The sequence below is a fragment of the Mustelus asterias genome, chromosome 14 (genome assembly GCF_964213995.1).
Source record: "Mustelus asterias chromosome 14, sMusAst1.hap1.1, whole genome shotgun sequence".
In the NCBI taxonomy this organism is placed as follows: Eukaryota; Metazoa; Chordata; class Chondrichthyes; order Carcharhiniformes; family Triakidae; genus Mustelus; species Mustelus asterias.
This window is the reverse complement of record NC_135814.1, coordinates 106,788,561-106,812,717: the sequence shown is the minus strand read 5'-3', so window position 1 is coordinate 106,812,717 and position 24,157 is coordinate 106,788,561. Positions and strand designations below refer to the sequence as shown.

Genomic DNA, 24,157 nt, shown 5'->3' with positions numbered 1-24,157 from the left:
ATGATCAGAAATAATACAGCAGACAAAAAATACCGTAGCTACCACCAACTGGTCTTGTATTTGGAACTGTAGGTAGCAACTAATAAAGTATCATTCCATCTTCTATGAACCTTTCATCCCACATTCTTTCATGAAACTACTGATCTCTTTTTGCATAACTTCCAACTTCACATCTAAATGATGTCTCATTTGGGAAAACAAGGTGCCCATAAATTCCCACAGACAAGTCACACTCCAGCTACCAAACGGTGGACCATAACCAACTGGGAGCAGTGTCATTACTGACCATCTGCTTGGAGTATAAAATGCCAGAAACTAATGTAATTAATTTACCACAAATTATATTAATTATGCTGATAGATGGAAATTCCTGGACACTTTCCCAATATTCAGATGTTTGCCCTTTTTAAATGAAAATAAAGTGTTTTGTAAGACAGTATGATGTACTATATATAGCACAGAAACAAGATATTGGGTTATATTGCTGTCTATTCTTCACGGGATCGTACTCTACCTTACTTCATCTCATCAACATATCCTTCTATGCCTTTCTTTTGTTTATCCAACTTCCCCTTAAATGCATTTGTACTGTTCGCCTATGCTACAGAATGCAGTAATGATCCACATTCTAAGCTCTCTGGGTAAAGGGGTTTCCCCTGAAGTCTTTATTTGACGATATTGTTCGGAGGCTACCACCTCCTGGTTCCATTTTTATCTATCCAATTGTAGCCAATGAATAACCTGTAATAGTTCCCCTTCCCATGCACCCAGTCACCTCTGGCATTCACCAGGGATCTGGGTGGCACGGTGGCACAGTGGTTAGCACTGCTGCCTCATGGCTCCAGGGACCCGGGTTCAATTCCAGCCTTGGGTGATTGTGTGTGTGGAGTTTGCACGTCTCCCCGTATCTGCGTGGGTTTCCTCCGGGTGGTCCGGTTTCCTCCCACAGTCCAAAGATATGCAGGTTAGGTGGATTGGCCATGCTAAATTGTGCCTTAGTGTCAGGGAGAATAGCAGGGTAAATCTGTGGGGTTACGGTGATGGGGCCTGTGTGGGACCATTGTCAGTGCAGGCATGATTGGCAGAATGGCCTTCTTCTGCACGATCGGGATTCTATGACTCTACCCCTCAACCTAAAGACGGGCTGTCAACCATAGAACCCCAATTATACTCCTTATACACCTATGACTCTGCGGCCAAATTCCAATCCAATTTGATTTTCAAGTTTGCTGACGACACACCGTAGTGGGTCGGATCTCAAACAATGACAAGACAGAGTACAGGAATGAGATAGAGAATCTGGTGAACTGGTGCGGCAACAATAATCTCTCCCTCAATGTCAACAAAACAAAGGAGATTGTCATCGACTTCAAGAAGCATAAAGGAGAACATGCCCCTGTCTACATCGAAGAGGACAAAGTAAAAAGGATCTAGAGCTTCAAATTTTTAGATATCCAGATCACCAACAACCTGTCGTGGTCCCCCCATGCCGACACTATAGTTAAGAAAGCCCACCAACGCTTCTACTTTCTCAGAAGACTAAGGAAATTTGGCATGTCAGTTACAACTCTCACCAACTTTTACAGATGCACGATAGAAAGCATTCTTTCTGGTTGTATCACAACTTGGTATGGCTCCTGCTCTGCCCAAGACCACAAGGAACTACAAAAGATCGTGAACAAAGCCCAGTCCATCACTCAAACCAGCCTCCCATCCAGTGACTCTGTCTACACTTCCCGCTGCCTTGGCAAAGCAGCCAGCATAATTAAGGACCCCACACACCCCAGACATTCTCTCTTCCTTCAGGAAAAAGATACAAAAGTCTGAGGTCACGTACCAACCGACTCAAGAACAGTTTCTTCCCTGCTGCTGTCAGACTTTTGAATGGGCTTGCCTTGCATTAAGTTGATTTTTCTCTACACCCTAACTATGACTGTAACACTACATTCTGCACTCTCTCGTTTCCTTCTCTATCAACAGTATGTTTTGTCTGTATAGTGCGCAAGAAACAATTCTTTTCACTGTATGTTAATACATGTGACAATAATAAATCAAATCAAAACCAATTATAATCATTGCATCCCTGATGGCCATGCCTTCTTCTGGCTGGGTCATAAGCTCTAGAATTCCCTCCCAAAACATTCCCCTTCTCAACCTTTCTTTCCTCCATTAACATACTCCTTCCCTCTGCCCTCCCTTCTGCTTGTGTGGCTCAGTGTCATAATTTTTTTAAATTATACCTCTACGAAGAACATTGTGGTGTTTTATTACATTAAAGCTTTGATATAAATACAAGTTTCTGCAATGGGCCCTCATTTTGGAATTATGTGCAAGTGAAAACATCCTCTCTACATCAATCCTATCAAAGGCAGCTTCAGAAAGGCCTTATCTCTCAGTTTCAGGGCTTATTCAGCCTTTAGTGGTAGTTGCAACCTCAGTTCAGAGATCATCTTCATGAATCTTTTTTGCATTTTGTTTTTGTACAGTATACCAATGTCCTTTTTAATGATATGGATACCAGAACTGAATATTCTACTCAGAGTATGAACCAACATTCAATAAAAGTTCAACAATTTCACCGCTTTGGAATTCTATTCACCCAGAAATGAGGCCCAGAGCTCTATTTGCATTTTTATGGTTTTGTTAACTGTTACAACTTAAATGATTTGTGAATCTGTTCCGCCAGATCCCTTTGTTCCTCTACCCAGTTTAAGTTCTTGTTTTCTGAGGAATAGGCCCTTCCTTGTTCCTCCTAATGAATGCAATAGCTCACCCTCATGCATGTAAAAATTAATTTGCCATTTACATGATCATTAGAATCATAGAACCATAAGGTGCAGAAGAGGAGGCCCTTCGGCCCATCAAATCTGCGCTGACACAAGAAACACCTGAACTCCCACCTAATCCCATCGATCAGCACTTGGCCCATAGCCCTGAAAGTGATGATGTGCTAAGTGCTCACCTAGGTACTTGTTAAAGGACGTGAGGCATCCTGCCCTCCACCACCCTCCTAGGCAGAACATTCCAGACTGTCACCTTCCTCTGAGTAAAAAAGTTTTTCCTCACATTCTCCACCCCCCGCCCCCCCCAAACCTCCTGCCCCTCACCTTGAACCTATGTCCCCTTGTGACTGACCCTTCAACTAAGGTGAATAGCTGCCCCTTATCCTCCCCGTCCATGTCCCTCATAATCTTGTACACCTCGATTAGGTCACCCCTCAGTCTTCTCTGCTCCAATGAAAACAACATAAGCCTACCCTGCAAATTTGTTAATGTCTTCTCGTATTTTGTCCCCATCCTCCTCGTTATCAACTAAACCCAACTTGGTGGTGTAAACATTTTGTTATTGGATTTCCAATTCCCCAGTCCAAGTCATTTATGAGAAAGGTGAACAATGTTCCCAGCACGGATCCCTGTAAAACACCGCTTCCTATATCTTACACCAATCTGAGTAATTGCCTTTACGCCTTACTCTGTACCTTCTGCTTTATCGCCAGTTTTCTATCCATTTTATTTGTCCCCTGACACAACGTGATCAAACCCAAGTCAAAAGCCTACCATCTGGCATCACGCTGAAGGTTTCTTGAAAATGCAAGAACATTAATTCCACTGTAATAACCTTGCTCTCCGACCTTTACAAATAATTCAAAAAGCTGGTCAAATATGACCTTACTTTGTATTCAGAAATTCTCAGCTTCTATGTTTTTCTATTAATTCCCTTTTCTAATGAGTTCATGGTGTCTCTCCCAACCACTCTTAATGACTGGATATGCATCCAAACCAGGGCTTTATCTGCTCTTTTGCTGGACTAGTTTATCAATTATCTCCTGCTTTCTTTAAATGTTTCGATTTCCTTTTCGTTTCTTTCTTTTAATGTTATGTCCATCATGTTACTGCTCCCAGTAAATACTAAGACAAAATAATTACATTTAATATTTCTGCCATTTCATTATCATGACTCTAAATTTAGTATTTGTCTCCCCTCACAGGCCTGTGCCTATCCTGATTTTCTTTTTTAAAAATTCATTTACGGGATGTGGGTGTCGCTGGCTAAGCCAGCATTTGTTGCCCATCCTAATTGCCCCTTAAGAGGGTGGTGTTGAGCTGCCTTCTTGAACCGCTGCAGTCCATGTGGTGTAGGTACATCAACAGTACTGCTGGGGGGAGGGTGGGAGTTTCAGGATTTTGACCCAATGACAGTGAAGGAACAGCAAAACATTTCCAAGTCAGGATGGTGAGTGACTCAAAGGGAAACGTATAGGTGGTGGTGTTCTCAGATACCTTTTTCCATCTGGATGGTTGAGGTCATGGGTTTGGAAGGTGCTGTTAAAGAAGCCTTGGTGAGTTTCTGCCATGCACCTTGTAAGTAGTACACATGGCTACCAATGTGCATCAATTGTGGAGGGAGTGAATGATTGTGGATGGGGTGCCATTCAAGCGGGCAGCTTTGTCCTGGATGGTGTTGAGCTTCTCGAGTGTTTTTGGAGCTGCACTCATCCAGCCAAGTGGGGAGTAACCCATCACACTCCTGACTTGTGCCTTGTAGATGATGGACAGGTTTTGGAGAGTCAGGAGGTGAGTTACTCACCACAGGATTCCAGCATTCACCAGTATATTAAAAGATGACAAAAATCCAAAAGCAGGAACAACAATGTCACAGGGCAGAACATGCGATTCATTATGGAAACAAAATAATGCAAACTTTGAGAAAATCAATCATTGAATAGCTTTTGCCGTACAAAAAAGTACTCTCATCTGACTTTCGGAAGCCTGAAAAATATGAAGAATTGACGGGGAATGTAGATATTTCTTTCAGGTTTTCTGGAATGAAATTCTGGAAAATATTTCCTGGGGAGTATGCCATATTATCGATGCCTGCATCTTAAAGAACTTTTCTTATACAGGTTAGCATGTGGAGACCTACAATATATTAATATCTTCAGAAAGATAGAGGCAATGCCCTAAGCGGCTTGCGTGCAGGTTTGATCAAAGATGACATTTTTATGCCATGTAAGCAAATTTAAATGTCACTAGTCATTTAACTTGCTGGAATATCCCAAAAGCTAGTGAAAAAGAGCAGATATAGCCAGTCTTTTAGCCACCATCTGCTATAGACATCTTCTGGACTTAACTTGTGCCAGCTCCAGCTCAGAAATGTCACCTTGATCAATACAACAAACCATGGCCCTAAAATAATAACCAGGAAGTAACATCTAAAGTAATTGCAATACAACGAGCAGCCCATTCCATCTGCAGACTGGAGTTGCCAAGGCAGAAGCATCCTCTAATTATTAAAAAATCTTTGAATTTTACTTACTCTCCCAACTCTACCTAAACAATGTTTTGCAGAAGCCCCATGGCACATCTCCAGATGCTCTCATCCTATCCAGATCGCACATAGAAATAGAAACAAAAACAGTTCCTCAAATGTAACATCAGAATCCAAGTTCTTACTGAACAGCACAGATGGTATATTATTTTCATTTCTAAACAGGGGTTGAATTTCCGCTAAGCACAATGAATTAGTATCGCTGCACAGAGCAGTTCCACAGGTACCCTATGCTGACTCGCATTATCCTGCTCAACTTTCTGTGGCATCCTTAGAACTTTACTGTGCTCTCTCTCTCTTTCTCTCTCCTCCCTTGCAAGAATGTTGATTAAAAACACACACAGCCTGAACAGGCTGTGTAATTACAACAAGATACTGAGCGTATGTGCTAAATAAACTGTTTGCAAGTCAACCTCTGCAGCAAAGAAATCGTGGCAGTTATTTAATGTTAACATGGTCCATTGTCCCAGCCTCTCTCCATTGAAAAGGCAAGTTAGTGTAGAAGTTGAAAGGCCATTGCTGAAGTGCCTATAAATAAAGAACATTGTCTCAAGATAAGGTGTCAACCACATATGACTAGGATTAGGTGAAATTTCTTTACCGAGGATTGCAAATCTTTGGAATTCTAGAGTGTTGTGGATGCACAGTCATTGAGTATGTCCAAGATCAAGGTTAATGGACTTTTGGGCACTTAACAATCAAAGAATATAATATGGGATGGAAAGGTGGAGTTGAGGGAAAAGATTAACTATGATCTTACTGAATAGTGAAGAAGGTTCATGTTCCTTCAATCAATTTCCTTTCTGTTACATACATAGAACCAGGAGGAGTCCATTAAGCCCCTTAAGCTTGTTCTACCTAAGAACATAAAAAAAACTAGGAGCAGGAGTAGGCAATTCAGCCCCTCCAGCCTCCATCATTCAATACAATTATGGCTGATCTTGTCGAGGCCTCAACTCCACTTTCCTGCCCGTTCTCCATAACCCTTCAATGTTCCAGCATTCACACACTCTGGGGTAGTGAATTTCACAGGTTCACCACCCTTTCAGAGAAGTAGTTTCTCCTCATCTGTGTTTTAAATCAGCTACCTCTTATCCTAAAACTATGACCTCTCATTCTAAATCGCCCCACCAGGAAGCATCCCCTATGTCTACCCTGTCAATCTCTTTAGCATCTTATACAACTCAATTAGATCTCCCCTCATTCTTCTAAACTCCAGTGAGTAAAAGCCTGAACTGTTCAATCTCTCATTAGAAGACAAATCCTTCATCTCTGGAATCAATCTAGTGAACCTCCTCTGAACTGCATCCGATAGCTCTCCATCCCTTCCTCAAATGAGGAGACTAAAACTGTACACAATACTCCAGGTGCAGCCTCACCAATGCCTTGTATAGTTGCAGCAACACCTCCTTACTTTATACTCTATTCCTTTAGGCATAAATGCCAAAATTCCATTTGCTTTAGGAGTTTGTTAGCGGCCTGTTCTCAATATCACACCCAAAACAACATCCAGACTTCAGTGTTTCTCCCTCTGATCTTGGCAGTAGTCTTGACTGCTACAGATACACACTGGCAGAAACCGTAAGGGTTCTCAATTCCTTGGGGGTTTTTTTTAACTGCTTCAGTATCGCATAGTTCAAGGCATTGGACCCATGGTTGACATCCTGCAAAAACATTTTTTGTGTTTTTTATTTAAGTGGTCCTCTGACGGTAGTCTGTGGTATTTGTACAGATTTGGCACTGACCAAATAAGGCGCAAACCCATACTGCTCATAAGATAAACGCAAAATACTGCGGATGCTGGAATCTGAAACAAAAACAGAAAAATGCTGGAAAATCTCAGCAAGTGTGGCAGCATCTGTGGAGAGTAGAGCAGAGCCTACTCTATACTTCATTTAGCATATACTCCAAAAGACACTGTCCCAGCAGCACTGCGCTAGAATGTCAGCCATGGTTAAATGTTCAAGTCCTGCAGAGGAGCTTGAAACCACAATCATGTTACTTTAAGGCAAGTGCTGCTGGAACTAAGCTGGTATATTGAAGAAACTGTGGGACTGTAATTCATTCTAATTTAGCAAAGTAACAAAAAGCTTCATTACGCATCGTAATAGAAGGGACCCCTCATTCTTTGGTGGATGGGTGTCTTCACATCTTTGTTTTGCACTTACAAGACAACAATATCAGAACCATAGACACAAAGACAATAAAAAGAGTGTGAATCGAGTCAAAACCTCTCTTGCTCCATATTTATTAACAAACAGGAAGGGGTCTACGCAATAGGGAGATATCTTGTCTAAGACTCTATTCTTCAAACATACTGATGGATAATAGGGAAGACAAATAATAAAACTACTGTGGGATGCTGTACAGGTACTATATAAATGTAAGCTGTTGTTGAGTGTGCATAATAATCGTTCCACAGCAAATAGTAGACACTAAGTTCAGGGGACACAGTCCCTGGATATGAGGACTGAGATGAGGAAACATTTCTTCACTCAGAGGGTACTGAACCCGTGGAATTCTCGACGCAGAAGGCTATGAAGGACAAGACACTAAATATATTAAAGGAGGAAATAGATTTCTAGACTCTAAAGGTGCCAAATGGTATGTGAAGAAAGTGTTAAAGTGGGAATATGATATCATGATAGAAGATCAGCCATGATCATATTGAATGGTGCAGTGGGCCCAAAGGGCTAAACGGCCCATTTCCATGGGAACATCACCACCTGGCGGTTCCTCTCCAAGTCATTCACCATCCTGACTTGGGAATATTGACTTAGGGTGGCACGGTAGCATAGTGGTTAGCACTGCTGCCTCACAGCACCAGGGACCCGAGTTCAATTCCCGGCTTGGGTCACTGTGCGGAGTCTGCATGTTCTCCCCATGTCTGCATGGGTTTCCTCCAGTGCTCCGGTTTCCTCCCACAGTCTGAAAGACATGCTGGTTAGGGTGCACTGACCATGCTAAATTCTCCTTCAGTGTAACCGAACAGGCGCCGGAGTGTGGCGACTAGGGGATTTTCACAGTAACTTCATTGCAGTGTTAATGCAAGCCTACTTGTGACTAATAAATAAACTTTTAAATATATTGGCCGTTCCATCACTGTCTCTGGGTCAAACCCATCCCTAACAGCACTGTGGGTGTATCTACACTGCATGGACTGTAGCTGTTCAAGAAGGCAGCTCATCACTACCTTCTCAAGGCCAATTAGGGATGGGTAATAAATGCTGGCCTAGCCAGCAAAGCTCGTGAATGAATTTTTAAAAATATGTCCAATTTTGCTGCAACTATGGAATCCCGGTCAATTTTAATTGTACAGTGTTCCCTTCTAGTCTATCTTCAAGCTTTTGCAAAAATGTTCTTTGGGTATCTTTATTTGTGGTGATAATAAATAGGCCTGTACCATGTTGATAAATGACACCGAGTGATTGCTCATTCACACAGCTGGTGCAGTTACAATAAGCTAAATGGCCTCATTCTGGGATTCAACTATTCTGATCATAGCGATAATATATTATTGAACAAAATATGTTAACATCTACTTGCAAACCATCAATAACAGCATCAATTGTTAATACTGACAGGTTGTGCAATTTAGATACCATTATATTGTCTGGTAAATTAAATTCTGTTGTAAACAGCACCTGAGCAGAAATTATTCTATTTTTAAAACAGCTTTTGAGATGCAAAAATTTGCAAGATACCATCAGAGTTCATATCAAACATCCAACAATCCTCTGGCAATCCTCTGTGCACACCTGATTAATAAGGGAAGGCAGTAAACATTTTACCCCGGGCAAATTAGCTCCAACATAAAATGTCGTTTTCACCATGTGTAATGAAATAAAACAGAATGCATTCTACCCCACTCTTGATCGAGAAAATCCAAACAGAATATCTCATTGCAACTTCAAGACGTGTTATTTTTGGGACCCCAGCCAAACTGTTGTAAGATCTCCTTGTGTTCAGTGTTCATTTTATATATTTAAGAATTGGAAACATATACAAATCTACCCCCACAGCGACATCATTTTTATTCCAAAGGTGCGTTCTTTTTAAAGGCAGCTTTGGTTTCGTGTTGACATCTATAAAGCAATTAAATTATTTCATTTGGAAATCTTCTGCTTTCAGTAAGCATATTTTAAAGTCAACTCATGTAAGTTAACCTTTTAGCCATTCAAGAACAGAGAAATAAAGTTTATTTTATTAGTGCAATAAGTAGGCTTACATTCACACTGCAATGGAGTTATTGTGAAAATCCCCTGGTCGCCACACTCAGGCGTCTGTTCGGGTACACTGAAGGAGAATTTAGCATGGCCAATCCACCTAACCAGCACGTCTTTCGGACTATGGGAGGAAACTGGAGCACCCGGAGGAAACCCATGCAAACACGGGGAGAATTCCAACTGTGGTTTAAATTCACTTTGAACCAGTAGACACAGGCTTCATTTAGCATATACTCCAAAAGACACTGTCCCGGCAGCACTGCGCTAGAATGTCAGCCATGGTTAAATGTTCAAGTCCTGCAGAGGAGCTTGAAACCACAATCATGTTACTTTAAGGCAAGTGCTGCTGGAACTAAGCTGGTATATTGAAGAAATTGTGGGACTGTAATTCATTCTAATTTAGCAAAGTAACAAAAAGCTTCATTACGCATCGTAATAGAAGGGACCCCTCATTCTTTGGTGGATGGGTGTCTTCACATCTTTGCTTTGCACTTACAAGACAACAATATCAGAACCATAGACACAAAGACAATAAAAAGAGTGTGAATCGAGTCAAAACCTCTCTTGCTCCATATTTATTAACAAACAGGAAGAGGTCTACGCAATAGGGAGATATCTTGTCTAAGACTCTATTCTTCAAACATACTGATGGATAATAGTGAAGACAAATAATAAAACTACTGTGGGATGCTGTACAGGTACTATATAAATGTAAGCTGTTGTTGAGTGTGCATAATAATCGTTCCACAGTAAACAGTAGACACTAAGTTCAGGGGACACAGTCTCTGGATATGGGGACTGAGATGAGGAAACATTTCTTCACTCAGAGGGTGGTGAACCTGTGGAATTCTCTGCGCAGAAGACTACGGAGGATAAGACACTAAATATATTAAAGGAGGAAATAGATTTCTAGACTCTAAAGGTGCCAAAGGGTATGTGGAGAAAGTGGGAATATGGTATCATGATAGAAGATCAGCCATGATCATATTGAATGGTGCAGTGGGCCATTTCCATGGGAACATCACCACCTGGAGGTTCCCCTCCAAGTCACTCACCATCCTGACTTGGAAATGTATCGGCTGTTCCTTCACTGTCGCTGGGTCAAAATCCTGGAAGTCCCTCCCTAACAGCACTGTGGGTGTACCTATAGCATCTTCTCAAGGGGCAATTAGGAATGGGCAACAAATATTGGTCTAGCCAGCCATACCCATATCCCATAACTGAATTTTTAAAACTTACCCTGTACACTGACTGATACAAATGTTCCCTAAATGGTTAAATCATTAAAAAGTGCCCAGCTGTTCAGAAGTTGACACATAATAAAAAATGTGCATCATTACCTAGTCCACACATAACTTAACAAACATCAGAATATTGTTATTCATTAAAATAAATCCAACTGTGTGTATTTTTTATATGCATTCGCCCTAACAGTTTCTACTTTGAGTTAAGAAAACCCACAGTGGAGAAGTCTTTTTTGTAACATTTTGACAGCTGGTTAGTCTTACAGAAACATGTTTAATATGTAAAACATTCAGATTAATTCTCTGCACAATAAACTACATCTCCAGGTTTCAAAATAGATTTTAGCTGTCAACTGTTTCATAAAAAATTAGCAGCGTGCCGAATACTTATTTAAAGCAAAATTTTTTTCAAATCCTCTAGCTCTCCAGGGGAAGAAAAAGTTGAAACAAAATAATTTTCTTTGAAAGTAATGAAACCTGTCCGGCCCTCTGGCAATCTTCCAGCATATCAATCCAACTGACTCGGAATTTAAACATATTGTGAAAGAAAAAGATCTGGCTTAACCAATCTTTTCTGAGAACTCAAATCTTTATTCCTTGATTGCTTCCCTCCCTGGTTGGAACATTGCAGCTTTCAAGGGGCGGTATGGTGGCACAATGGCTAGCACTGCTACCCCACAGTGCCAGGGACCCGGTTCAATTCCAACCTTGGGTCACTGTCTGTGTGGAGTTTACACATTCTCCCCATGTCTGCAGGGGTTTCGTCCAGATGCTCCGGTTTCCTCCCGCAGTCCAAAGATGCGGAGGTTAGGTGGATTGGCCATGCTAAATGTACAGGATTATGGGGTTAATGCGAATCTGATAAGATGCTGAGTTGGTGCAGATTGATGGGCCGAAGGGCCTCCTTCTGCACTGTTGGGATTCTGTCTCTTTCTGTCTTATGAATCTATGATCTTGCTCCTAGTTTGGAAGTGATTTGCTAAGATGTTGTCGAGGTTGGGCTGTGAGGAACTCTGGACAGGAGTAGGTATTCAGTCCATCACTTAGTAAGATCGCAGCTGATCCGATAGTGGTCTCAACTCCATCTTCCTACCTCTCCCCCATTACCCTCGACTCCCTTGTTGACCAAAAATTTGTCAAACTCAGCCTTGAATAAATTAAATGTCCCAGTCTCCAATGCTTTCTGGGAAAGAGAATTTCACAGACTAATGGCCCTCTTGAGAGACAAAAAATCCTCAGCTCTGTCTAAACTTTAAACTGTGGGCTCTCGCTCTTGTCTCTCCCACAAGGATAGAATATAAAAGCAGAGATGTCTTGCTGCATCTGTACAGGGCATTGGTGAGGCCGCAGCTGGAATACTGTGTGCAGTACTGGTCCCCTTATTTGCGGAAGGATATATTGGCCTTGGAGGGAGTGCAGAGAAGGTTCACCAGGTTGATACCAGAGATGAGGGGTGTTGATTATGAGAAGAGACTGAGCAGATTGGGTTTGTACTCGTTGGAATTTAGAAGGCTGAGGGGGGATCTTATAGAGATCTATAAGATAATGAAGGGGCTGGATAGGGTAGAGGTGGAGAGATTCTTTCCACTTAGAAAGGAAGCTAGAACTAGAGGGCACAGCCTCAAAATAAAGGGGGGTCAGTTTAGGACAGAGTTGAGGAGGAACTTCTTCTCTCAGAGGGTGGTGAATCTCTGGAATTCTCTGCCCACTGAAGTGGTGGAGGCTACCTCGTTGAATATGTTTAAATCACGGATAGATGGATTCCTGGTCGGTAAGGGAATTAGGGGTTATAGGGATCAGGCGGGTAAGTGGAACTGATCCACTTCAGATCAGCCATGATCTTATTGAATGGCGGGGCAGGCTCGAGGGGCTAGATGACCTACTCCTGCTCCTATTTCTTATGTTCTTATGTTCTTATTAAGAGGAAACATCCTCTCAGCCAAGTCCCTTCAGGATCCTACTTGCTTCAATAAGATCACCTCTCATCATTCTAAACTTCAACGGCTACAGAACCAACCAGTTCAATCTTTCCTCATAAGATAACTCCTTCGTGCAAGAAGTGAGTTGAGTGAACCTACGCTGAACTGCTCCTAATGCAAATATATCTATTTACAGATAAGGAGACCAAAACTGTATATTCCAGTCCGTGTTTCATAGGATTATAGAATCCCTACAGTGCAGAGGGAGGCCATTCGGCCCATCGAGTCTGCACTGACCACAATCCCACCCAGGCCCTATTCCCACAACCTCTCATATTTACCCTGCTAATCCCCCTAACACTAAGAGGCAATTTAGCATGGCCAATCAACCTAACCCGCAAACCTGGAATAAAAGCTGGGTGGCCAGGGTTAAACTTGGAGGTCAAGTTGGTTAACTTCACTTTCAGTCTCTCCAAGTGCTTCCTTCAGTTTCTTTGACAGGAAAGCAGATTAAATATGAAGTACCTATCCTCCTGAGAGGGTGCTGCTTACCCAAAACTGTCCCCAGTCACTTACAACTGAACATTTACTTAAAATCTACTGAATTTGTGACATTTATTGGGCCACTGTTAACATAATCAGGTCCAGCATTATGAAGCCACATACTTTTTGTTGCTTCGGCTGACTGATCGAAAGAAGTTCACAATCTTGTGTGCAAAGGCCTGTATTTGATAATGTGTTTGAGGCAACTTTGATCAAACAACAAAGAAAATTACAGCACAGGAACAGGCCCTTCGGCCCTCCAAGCCTGCGCCGACCATGCAGCCCGACTGAACTAAAACACCCTACCCTTCTGGGGACCGTATCCCTCTATTCCCATCTGTTTTGGTTTCATAAACATCTGCTGCGTCCACTGCCCAAAGAGTTTGAACCAAAATGTGCTAGAGGCTGTCGCAATCCAATTCCTAGGGACGTGAACCCATTGCACAGACTGTTAATATTGTACAAATATTGTAGACAATATTGTCTCTCAATATTGTCTACAATATTGATCATGTTTAAATGCTGACATCTTACATGACCCTAATCCCACTTGATTTCAGGAACTGAAACTGCCTAGGATTCTAAAGAATCACTAAAGATGCACTGGGTTCATGGTCCAGCCAGAATAAACCCCTGCTGTAATAAAAGCAAATTAACCTCTTAATTAAAAGGGCAAATTAAAGGGCCTGATGGGATATACCCCAGAATACTGAGAGAGGCAAGGGAGGAAATTGCTGGGGCCTTGAGAGAAATCTTTGTATCCTCACTGGCTACAGGGGAAGTCCCGGAGGATTGGAGAATAGCCAATGTTGTTCCTTTGTTTAAGAAAGGTAGCAAGGATAATCCAGGTAATTAAAGGCCCGTGAACCTTACATCAGTGGTAGGGAAATTATTGGAGAGGATTCTTTGAGACAGGATTTACTCCCACTTGGAAATAAGTGGACATATTAGCGAGAGGCAACATGGTTTTGTGAAGGGGAGGTCGTGTCTCACAAACTTGATTGAGTTTTTCGAGGAAGTGGCAAAGATGATTGATGAGGGTAGGGCAGTGGATGTTGTCTACATGGACTCCAGTAAGGCCTTTGACAAGGTCCCTCATGGCAGACTGGTGCAGAAGGTGAAGTCGCATGGGATCAGAGGTGAGCTGGCAAGGTGGATACAGAACTGACTCAGTCATAGAAGACAGAGGGTAGCAGTGGAAGGGTGTGTTTCTGAATGGAGGGCTGTGACAAGTGGTGTTCCTCAGGGATCAGTGCTGGGATCTTTGCTGTTTGTAATATATTTATATATATATATATATATAAAAATGATTTGGAGGAAAATGTAACTGGTTTGATTAGTAAGTTTGCGGACGACACAAAGGTTGGTGGATTTGCGGATAGCGATGACGACCATCAGAGGATACAGCAGGATATAGATCAGCTGGAGGCTTGGGCGGAGAGATGGCAGATGAAGTTTAATCCGGACAAATGTGAGATAATGCATTTTGGAAGGTCTAATCCAGATAGGAAATAAACAGTAAATGGCAGAATCCTTAAGAGTATTGATAGGCAGAGGGCTCTGGGTGTACAGGTACACAGGTCACTGAAAGTGGCAATGCAGGTGGAGAAGGTAGTCAAGAAGGCATACGGCATGCTTGCCTTCCTCGGCCGGGGCATTGAGTTTAAAAATTGGCAAGTCATGTTGCAGCTTTATAGAGCCTTAGTTAGGCCGCACTTGGAATATAATGTTCAATTCTGGTCGCCACACTACCAGAAGGATGTGGAGACTTTGGAGAGGGTACAGAAAAGACTTACCAGCCTGGTATGGAGGGCATTAGCTATGAGAGGTTGGAGAAACTTGGTTTCTTCTCACTGGAATGACGGAGGTTGAGGGGCAACCTGATAGAAATCTACAAGATTATGAGGGGCATGGACAGAGTGGATAGTCAGAAGCTTTTTCCCAGGGTGGAAGAGTCAATTATTAGGGGGCATAGGTTTAAGGTGCGAGGGTCAAGGTTTAAAGGAGATGTACGAGGCAATTCTTTTTACACAGAGGGTGGTGGGTGCCTGGAACGCGCTGCCGGGGGGAGGCCGTGGAAGCAGATACGGTAGTGAGTTTTAAGGGGCGTCTGGACAAATACATGAACAGGATGGGAATAGAGGGATATGGTCCCCGGAAGGGTAGAGGGTTTTAGTTCAGTCGGGCAGCATGGTCGGGGCAGGCTTGGAGAGTCGAAGGGCCTGTTCCGGTGCTGTAATTTTCTTTGTACTGCGGATGCTGGAATCTGAAACCAAGAGAAAACGCTGGAAAAATCTCAGCAGGTCTGGCAGCATCTGTAAGGAGAGAAAAGAGCTGGTGTTTCGAGTCCAGATGACCTTTTTGAAAGTTTTGACAAAAGGTCATCTGGACTCGAAGCATCAGCTCTTTTCTCTTCTAACAGATGCTGCCAGACCTGCTGAGATTTTCCAGCATTTTCTCTTTTGGTTTCATAAACCTCTGCTGCTTCCACTGCCCGAAGAGTTTGAACCAAAATGTGGTAGCGGCTGTGGCAATCCAATTCCCAGGAACGTGAACCTATTGCACAGACTGTTAATATTGCAGACAGCTCACTCAGAACATCAACACTGGAGTGTGAGAAATCGAAAAATTATACTGATAGTCTGGGTCAAGGAGGGATTTCCTGTGTTATATTTGACTTGAGGGCGCTTAAATGGTCAGCAGAGGCCAATTTTATTTCATCTAACTTGAGCTACACTCGAGCTTCAATTAATTGGGACAGTATGGAGGGAACAGGAAAACTGTTCGGTGCTGATTTAGGTTCAAAAACTAATATTACAGAAAGAGAATGATAAGCCAGGTATAGAGGTAACTCAGAACGAGGATATTAAACACAACGGAATAAAATGTTTCCTGTGCAAGAACAAGGGTGAAATTGAGAATGAGCAATAAATAAAGAATAAATTCAATTTTTCCAAAGTATTCACTGTAGAACATTCCAGTAAAATGCCATTTAATGATTGAAATAATCTTTGCAGACACCAACAGTGAAACCATAAAAAATGCTGAAGATGTATAAATCCCTGGGAATGGGAGGAATCCATTCCAATATTCAGGATAAAGAAGCAGTCCACCAACAGGGTGTTCTTCCCTGCTCCTCTCTATGAGCATCTCAATGTTCTGAGTGGTTCCACAGCAGAGTGCTAAACCTTTCATGATGATCCCAGTGACTAGATGCATGAAAAGTTGATGTTTGTGGGCATATTAGCTCTGACCTTGAAAGTTGTTTTAGGGTAAATGTGAATGATGAGAAGGTGATGTCTGGAATGTGACACACAATTGGCACCAGAGAATCAGAATCACAGACTCTTTACAATGCAGAAGGGGGCCTTTCGGCCCATTGAGCCTGAACTGGCTCACTGAAAGAGCATTCTACCCAGTCCCATTCCTTGGCCTTATCCCTGTTTTCTTGTGCATCCTTTCTTTTCAGATAGCAATCCAATTCCCTTTGGAATATCTCGATAGCACCTGCCTCCACCACCCTCTCAGGAAGTTTGTTCAGACTCCAACCAGCCTCTGGTTGAAAAGAATGTTTCCTCACATCACTTTTACTCCTTTTGGCCATTATTTTGAATCTGTGCCCTTTTAATTCTTGGTGTACTCTTGAGGGAACAGGTTCTCGCTATTTACCTTGCCCATACCCCTCAGGCTCTTTCAGACACAACTCCATTTTGTGAATGGTTAATGCCCAAAACTGCTTTCCCTCGTGTGCAAAAGGATAAAATGATTGTGTTCCAATTTGCATCAACTGATGATTATCTATCATTCCTCAACCCCATCTGTTTACTTGGTCTAGATCCTTGAAAAAGCAACCAATTTGCCTTGCACCCATAACTTGCAATAGCGTCATGGTATGAGCAGCAAGTTATTTGTCAGTATTTTAACAGCAAGTTATTGATGAACATTGTGAAGAGTCATCAGCCCTAAAGAGAGCCAGGGAGGCTTTAACTTGACATCAATACACCTATGACTGTGTGGCCAAATTCCCCTCCAACTCGATCTTCAAGTTTGCTGACGACATCACCGTAGTGGGTCGGATCTCAAACAATGACAAGACAGAGTACAGGAATGAGATAGAGAATCTGGTGAACTGGTGCGGTGACAATAATCTCTCCCTCAATGTCAACAAAACGAAGGAAATTGTCATCGGCTTCAGGAAGCGTAAAGGAGAACATGCCCCTGTCTACATCAACGGGGACGAAGTAGAAAGGGCCGAGAGCTTCAAGTTTTTAGGTGTCCAGATTACCTGTCCTGGTCCCTCCATGCCGACACTATAGTTAAGAAACCCCACCAATGCCTCTACTTTCTCAGAACAAAGAACAAAGAACAGTACAGCACAGGAGACAGGCCCTTCGGCCCTCCAAGCCTGTGCCGCTCCTTGGTCCAACGCGACCAATCGTTTGTATCCCTCCATTCCCAGGCTGCTTATGTGACTATCCAGCTAAGTCTTAAACAATGGCAGCGTGTCCGCCTCCACCACCCTACTTGGCAGCGCATTCCAGGCCCCTACCACCCTCTGTGTAAAAAACATGCCTCTAATATCTGAGTTATACTTCGCCCCTCTCACCTTGAGCCCGTGACCCTGCGTGATCTTCACTTCTGATCTGGGAATAAGCTTCCCACCGTTCACCCTATCTATCCCCTTCATAAACTTGTACACCTCTATTAGATCTCCCCTCATTCTCCGTCTTTCCAGGGAGAACAACCCCAGTTTACCCAATTTCTCCTCATAGCTAAGACCCTCAATACCAGGCAACATCCTGGTAAACCTTCTCTGCACTCTCTCGAACGCCTCCACATCCTTCTGGTAGTGCGGCGACCAGAACTGGACGCAGTACTCCAAATGTGGCCTAACCAGTGTTCTATACAGCTGCATCATCAGACTCCAGCTTTTATACTCTATACCCCGTCCTATAAAGGCAAGCATACCATATGCCTTCACCACCATCTTCTCCACCTGTGTTGCCACCTTCAAGGATTTGTGGACTTGCACACCTAGGTCCCTCTGTGTTTCTATACTCTTGATGGCTCTGCATTTATTGTATAACTCCTCCCTACATTATTTCTTCCAAAATGCATCACTTCGCATTTATCTGGATTAAATTCCATCTGCCACCTCTCCGCCCAATTTTCCAGCCTATCTATATCCTGCTGTATTGCCCGACAATGCTCATCGCTATCCGCACGTCCAGCCATCTTTGTGTCATCCGCAAACTTGCTGATAACACCAGTTACACCTTCTTCCAAATCATTTATATATCACAAATAGCAAAGGTCCCAGTACAGAGCCCTGCGGAACACCACTGGTCACAGACCTCCAGCCGGAAAAAGACCCTTCGACCGCTACCCTCTGTCTCCTATGGCCAAGCCAGTTCTCCACCCATCTAGCCACTTCTCCTTGTATCCCATGAGCCTTAACCTTCTTAACCAACCTGCCATGTGAGACTTTGTCAAATGCCTTACTGAAATCCATATAGACGACATCCACGACCCTTCCTTCGTCAACCGTTTTTGTCACTTCCTCAAAAAACTCCACCAAATTTGTAAGGCACGACCTCCCTCTTGCAAAACCATGCTGTCTGTCACTAATGCACAAACATCTTATCTCTAAGAATCCTCTCCAACAACTTCCCTACCACAGACGTCAAGCTCACCAACCTATAATTTCCCGGGTTATCCCTGCTACCCTTCTTAAACAACGGGACCACATTCGCAGACTAAGGAAATTTGGCATGTCAGCTACGACTTTCACCAACTTTTACAGATGCACCATAGAAAGCATTCTTTCTGGTTGTATCACAGCTTGGTATGGCTCCTGCTCTGCCCAAGACCGCAAGACTCTACAAAAGGTCGTCAACGTAGCCCAATCCATTACGCAAACCAGCCTCCCATCCACTGACTTTGTCTACACTTCCCGCTGCCTCGACAAAGCAGCCAACATAATTAAGGACCCCACACACCCCGGACATTCTCTCTTCCACCTTCTTCCGTCGGGAAAAAGATACAAAAGTGTGAGGTCACGTACCAACCCGACTCAAGAACAGCTTCTTCCCTGCTGCTGTCAGACTTTTGAATGGACCTACTTCGCATTAAGTTGATTTTTCTCTACACCCTAACTATGACTGTAACACTACATTCTGCACTCCTTTCCTTCTCGATGAACGGTATGCTTTGTCTGTATAGCGCGCAAGAAACAATACTTTTCACTGTATGTTAATACATGTGACAATAATAAATCAAATCAATGTATAGTCCACCAAATGTTGCAGATAAATAAGATAATACTCACGGAGAATCCAGTAGACTTTGTAATAACTGAAATACTAAGTATGGATTCTGGAATAAAACACACATAAAAAGATTAAAAGCAACATTTATAATATGTTCAAGATGATTTATCCACAATAAATAAACTTCACCTCCAGTTCGAAACAAGATTGAAAACAGAAACAGGCTCAACTTTAATTTCATTCAACCGAATAAGAATTAATCCTTTTTAAACTTTTCCAAATGATTCAAATCCCAGATTCAAGTGTTTCCTACCAACATAACTTTTTCCCTTGTACTATATTTAACCCAAAGGGGAACAGTAACGAAGGCAATGTTTACAGCCAGGAATTTAATCGATCGATGGAAAGGAATCATGAAAACAATATCAACTCCTCATGCATTTATCAAGTCCTTGACAGCTCAACTTCGTTCCTGTGCGTCATGAGCTACATTTATATGAGAATTACTGAGAGTTGGTTTTGTCTTGTTGTTTATATATTCCTGTGGTGTTAATATGGGTCCCAGAATGTCCAATACTGACTCTGACTGAATTTGCCCATTTACCATGTTACACTCCAGCCTTTGCAGCTTCTGATGTCGACAGCAGCAGAAGGGCTGGAATGACCAGTCAGGTGACCAGTTGTCGAGCGTCAGTACGCGGCCATGTCCCCTTTTCTCATCATGAGCAGAAGACACGTTCCTTAAGACAGGGTCTTCAGTTCATCGACTTGCATGGTTTTTAATGGAGCTGCCACACCCATGAATAACTCCCCTCACTGACAGTAACTACCTCTCCCTCCACTCGACAGTACCCACACATCCTTCCTAACCGCCGATAGTGTCCGAATCCCCTCACATCCCCCGACAGTGCCCGCACCCACTCCGTCACCACCCTCCACCCCGACAACGCTCACACCCACTCCGTCACCACCCTCCACCCCGACAACGCTCACACCCACTCCGTCACCACCCTCCACCCCGACAACGCTCACACCCGCTCCCTCACCCGACAGTACCTGCCCTCCGTGTGCACCCACTCCCTCACTTGACAGTGTTCACCTCTCTCAACCACAACTCTCCCCCTCACCCCCTGACAAGGAGTGGAATTGCAGAAGGTAAGTTGGGAAAGGAAGTGCAGGGGAGAGGGAGTGAGCACTGTCTGCTGGAGAAACACTGCAACCTCAGGGGGAAAGAGAGCTGGAAATTGCCAGTTGGGGGTTGAACATTGCTTTGGTGCTGTTGTGTTTGACAATCCAGCCGATTTATATAGAGTTTTGCTGCTTTTATACTAGCTATGAAAAGCTCTAACTAAACCCGTCTAATAATCAGGCTAATTTTAGCACCAACAGCACAAATCTCTGTGTTCCTGGCCATCTGATCCCACTAGAATCACAGAGTTATCCGGACAGTGTAAAACCAGCAATCACATTTCCCACATAAATACCACAGATGTATACATGTCGGGACATCCTCAGGGTCCTAACACACATCAGCAGCCTAAGTTGAGTCGGAGGCTTCTCCTCATTTCGGAATATTTGAACCCTGGTGTTAAGAGCTAACCAGAGTCAGGTTGTAGCCATGATGTGGAGTTGGCGGTGTTGGACTGGGGTGAGCACAGTAAGTAGTCTCACAGCCCCAGGCTAAAGCCCAACAGGCTTATGTGGTAGCACGAGCTTTCAGAGCGCCGCTCCTTCTTCAGGTGAGTACCTAATGAAGGGGCAGTGCTCCGAAAGCTTGTGCTACCAAATAAACCTGTTGGATTTTAACCTGGTGTTGTGAGACTACTTAGAGTCAGGTTAGCTGTTGGATCTGAATTGGAGACCCATGTTGGCCGCACAAAAAGAAATGGGAAGCTTACACTCAAGAATGCATGCAATTGCAATGTTAATGTATCAAATGCCTGTAAGTTTGCCACATAATACGCTTCCCTCTCCCCTATCTCAAACAACTTCTTACGGTGCTCACTCCAGCTGCACAGATCATCAGGAAACACTGTTAGGTGTGAAGGATAGTCCCACCTCCCTGCCTTTTGAAAAATATCTACTTTCATGACAATAAAGTGATTTCAGACCTCAATGAGTCTGCATATCCTCATCTGCAAATAACATTCCATCATTCTGTCTCACTTCTAAGGGTGCAGGAATGGAGAAACCAACCACCTCCAGCAACTGGGGCAGAAGGGACGGGAGCACCGTTCTTCCATATCCATAGAAAACAGAAATGCAGTTCAGAAATGTTATTGCACACATCAGCTGTCCTATTGTGCGGATATCCCTGCACTCCCTCACATTTAAAAATATCTATATAGCAACACGTCTATGTCAAGTTATAGCAGCTATAACGGACATCAAATACCTTCTCTTTAACTGACACCGAGTCACACAGGCCTTGTTCATAAAAACACGTTTAATTGTTGACTTTTTCTGTTTTTACTTCCCACTCTTGCATCCTTACCTCTGCTTAACAACCCCTGCCCCCATCTACAAACTGTACCTTGTTGACACAATCTGGAAACATGTCAGTCTCTACACTAATGATACTGAGCTCCACCTCATCACCACCTCTCTCAATCCCTCCACTATCCCTGATTTTCCAAACTTTCCGCCAACAAATATTGGGAAGATGGAAGTCATTGTCTCCTGTCTCTGCCAAATGGTGCAGTCCCACTCTGTCTGTTCATAACCTTGACGTTGTGTTTCGTTCTGAGATGAGCTTCCACCCAAACATCTGCTCCAATGCCAGGACTGCCCAGTTTCACCCACAATGATTGCTCTTACTGTCCTACGCTGGCTCCTGCTCCATCAACGTTTCCATTTTAAAATGCTGATTCTGGTTCTCAGATCCTTCCACGTCCTCCCCTGCTCTCCACTTCTAATCTCCTGCAGTTCTACAAGCCTTCGAGACCTCTGCATTTCCAATGATACATTTGATATTTATCACAAATAATGTCCCTTGTGCAGCGACACTAATACACTTGCCTGTATAACAATCACCCCACTCCAAAAAGTAATTCAATACATGATGACATTAGAGACATCTGGTACCACAATAACAAGCAACGAGAATGAAGGCATTATTTATATTACTCCAACTCTTCTCCATCCAACCGTCCTAATCCTGCGTTTGAAATAAAAGCAAAATACTGTGGATGCTGGAATCTGAAACCAAAACAGAAAATGCTGGAAAATCTCAGCAGGTCTGACAGCATTTGTGGAGAGAGAATAGAGTAAGAGTTTTAACAACACCAGGTTAAAGTCCAACAGGTTTATTTGGTAGCAAATGCCATTAGCTTTCGGAGCGCTGCTCCTTCAGATGGAGTGGATATCTGCTCTCAAACAGGGCATACAAACCTGTCTGGAGATAATACACATTTCTTTAACCTGTGCCTAATGCTCCCTCCACTCACAATGTCTGTTTCTTTAAGGCCTGATTAGCTGTAAAGATTCGCATTCTAATCAGTATTCTGTAATTTGATTTTTTGTCTCTGTATGCCCTGTTTGAGAGCAGATATCCACTCCATCTGACGAAGGAGCAGCGCTCCGAAAGCTAATGGCATTTGCTACCAAATAAAGCTGTTGGACTTTAACCTGGTGTTGTTAAAACTCTTACTGTATTTACCCCAGTCCAATGCCGGCATCTCCACATCGAGAAAGAATAGAGCCAACGTTTCGAGTCTGGATGACCCTTCGAAACGTTGGCTCTATTCTCTCTCCACAGATGCTGTCAGACCTGCTGAGATTTTCCTGCTTTTGGAATTTCAGGCACCAAAACCTCATCTGTGCTTTTTAATTTCCTTTCAGATTTCCAAAGAATTCCTCTCTTCCGGCAAGATTCCATCCCTGCCACTGTTCCAAGTATACTAAACACAAGAGTTTACAGCAAGAAATACTTGTCAATACGTCATTCTAGAACAACAAACCCTGTGGCTTCATCATAAATTCAAGGATTAGAAGGTCCCAGCTCTCACATTTAAAAATAATTGTGGAACATTCAGCACTATCTGTCAATGTTGACTGCATGCACCAATTTCCATTATATTCACAATCACACCTACCCTTCACTGTCAGTTGATTTTGAAAAAAACACATCACCTGGAGCAGTACAATTGTTAACAGTGACCATAAAGGGATATCCCTGCTGGAAATCAAAGATCACTTCAAACTGTACCGCTGTAATTAGCGCTACAGGAGTTCACGACAACCAATCAAATACACAACTATAGATGTTTGACACTGCCCATACAATGACAGGACTGTTGACAGTTCCTTTTGGACAACCTGTGCCTTGCTGAAACTAGCAATCTTTCGCTCCTTTCTAAATGTAAATTCCCACCGTGCCACAAGCATGTTGTGAACCAATGGATGGTGCCAGACCAAAGTTTCAAATCTGAACAAATATTAACAGTGCAACCTTAAGAGGAATTTCCATGACAAACACAGCAAAGCACCAGGGAACTAATCTGCTGTGCCAGGGAATAGCTGAATATAAGATAGAGTATTCAAGTGGAAACTCTAGCTCATAATACTTACTCATGACTAAGTGCATTTCAATTATGCAGACTCCCTTCTCTATTAACTCTAGCCTATAA

At 43.0% G+C, this 24,157-nt stretch overlaps 1 protein-coding gene across 6 annotated transcripts in view; it reads right to left on the bottom strand.

Annotated features, from left to right (window-relative positions):
- vps8 (VPS8 subunit of CORVET complex) overlaps window positions 1-24,157 on the bottom strand; it is a 651,220-nt gene that overhangs the window by 425,990 nt on the left and 201,073 nt on the right. For all 6 annotated transcript variants that reach the window (XM_078229111.1, XM_078229112.1, XM_078229107.1 and 3 more), the window contains one exon: window positions 19,589-19,635. In XM_078229111.1, coding sequence (XP_078085237.1) covers window positions 19,589-19,635 — 47 coding nt within the window. The remainder of the gene's footprint in view (window positions 1-19,588; window positions 19,636-24,157) is intronic.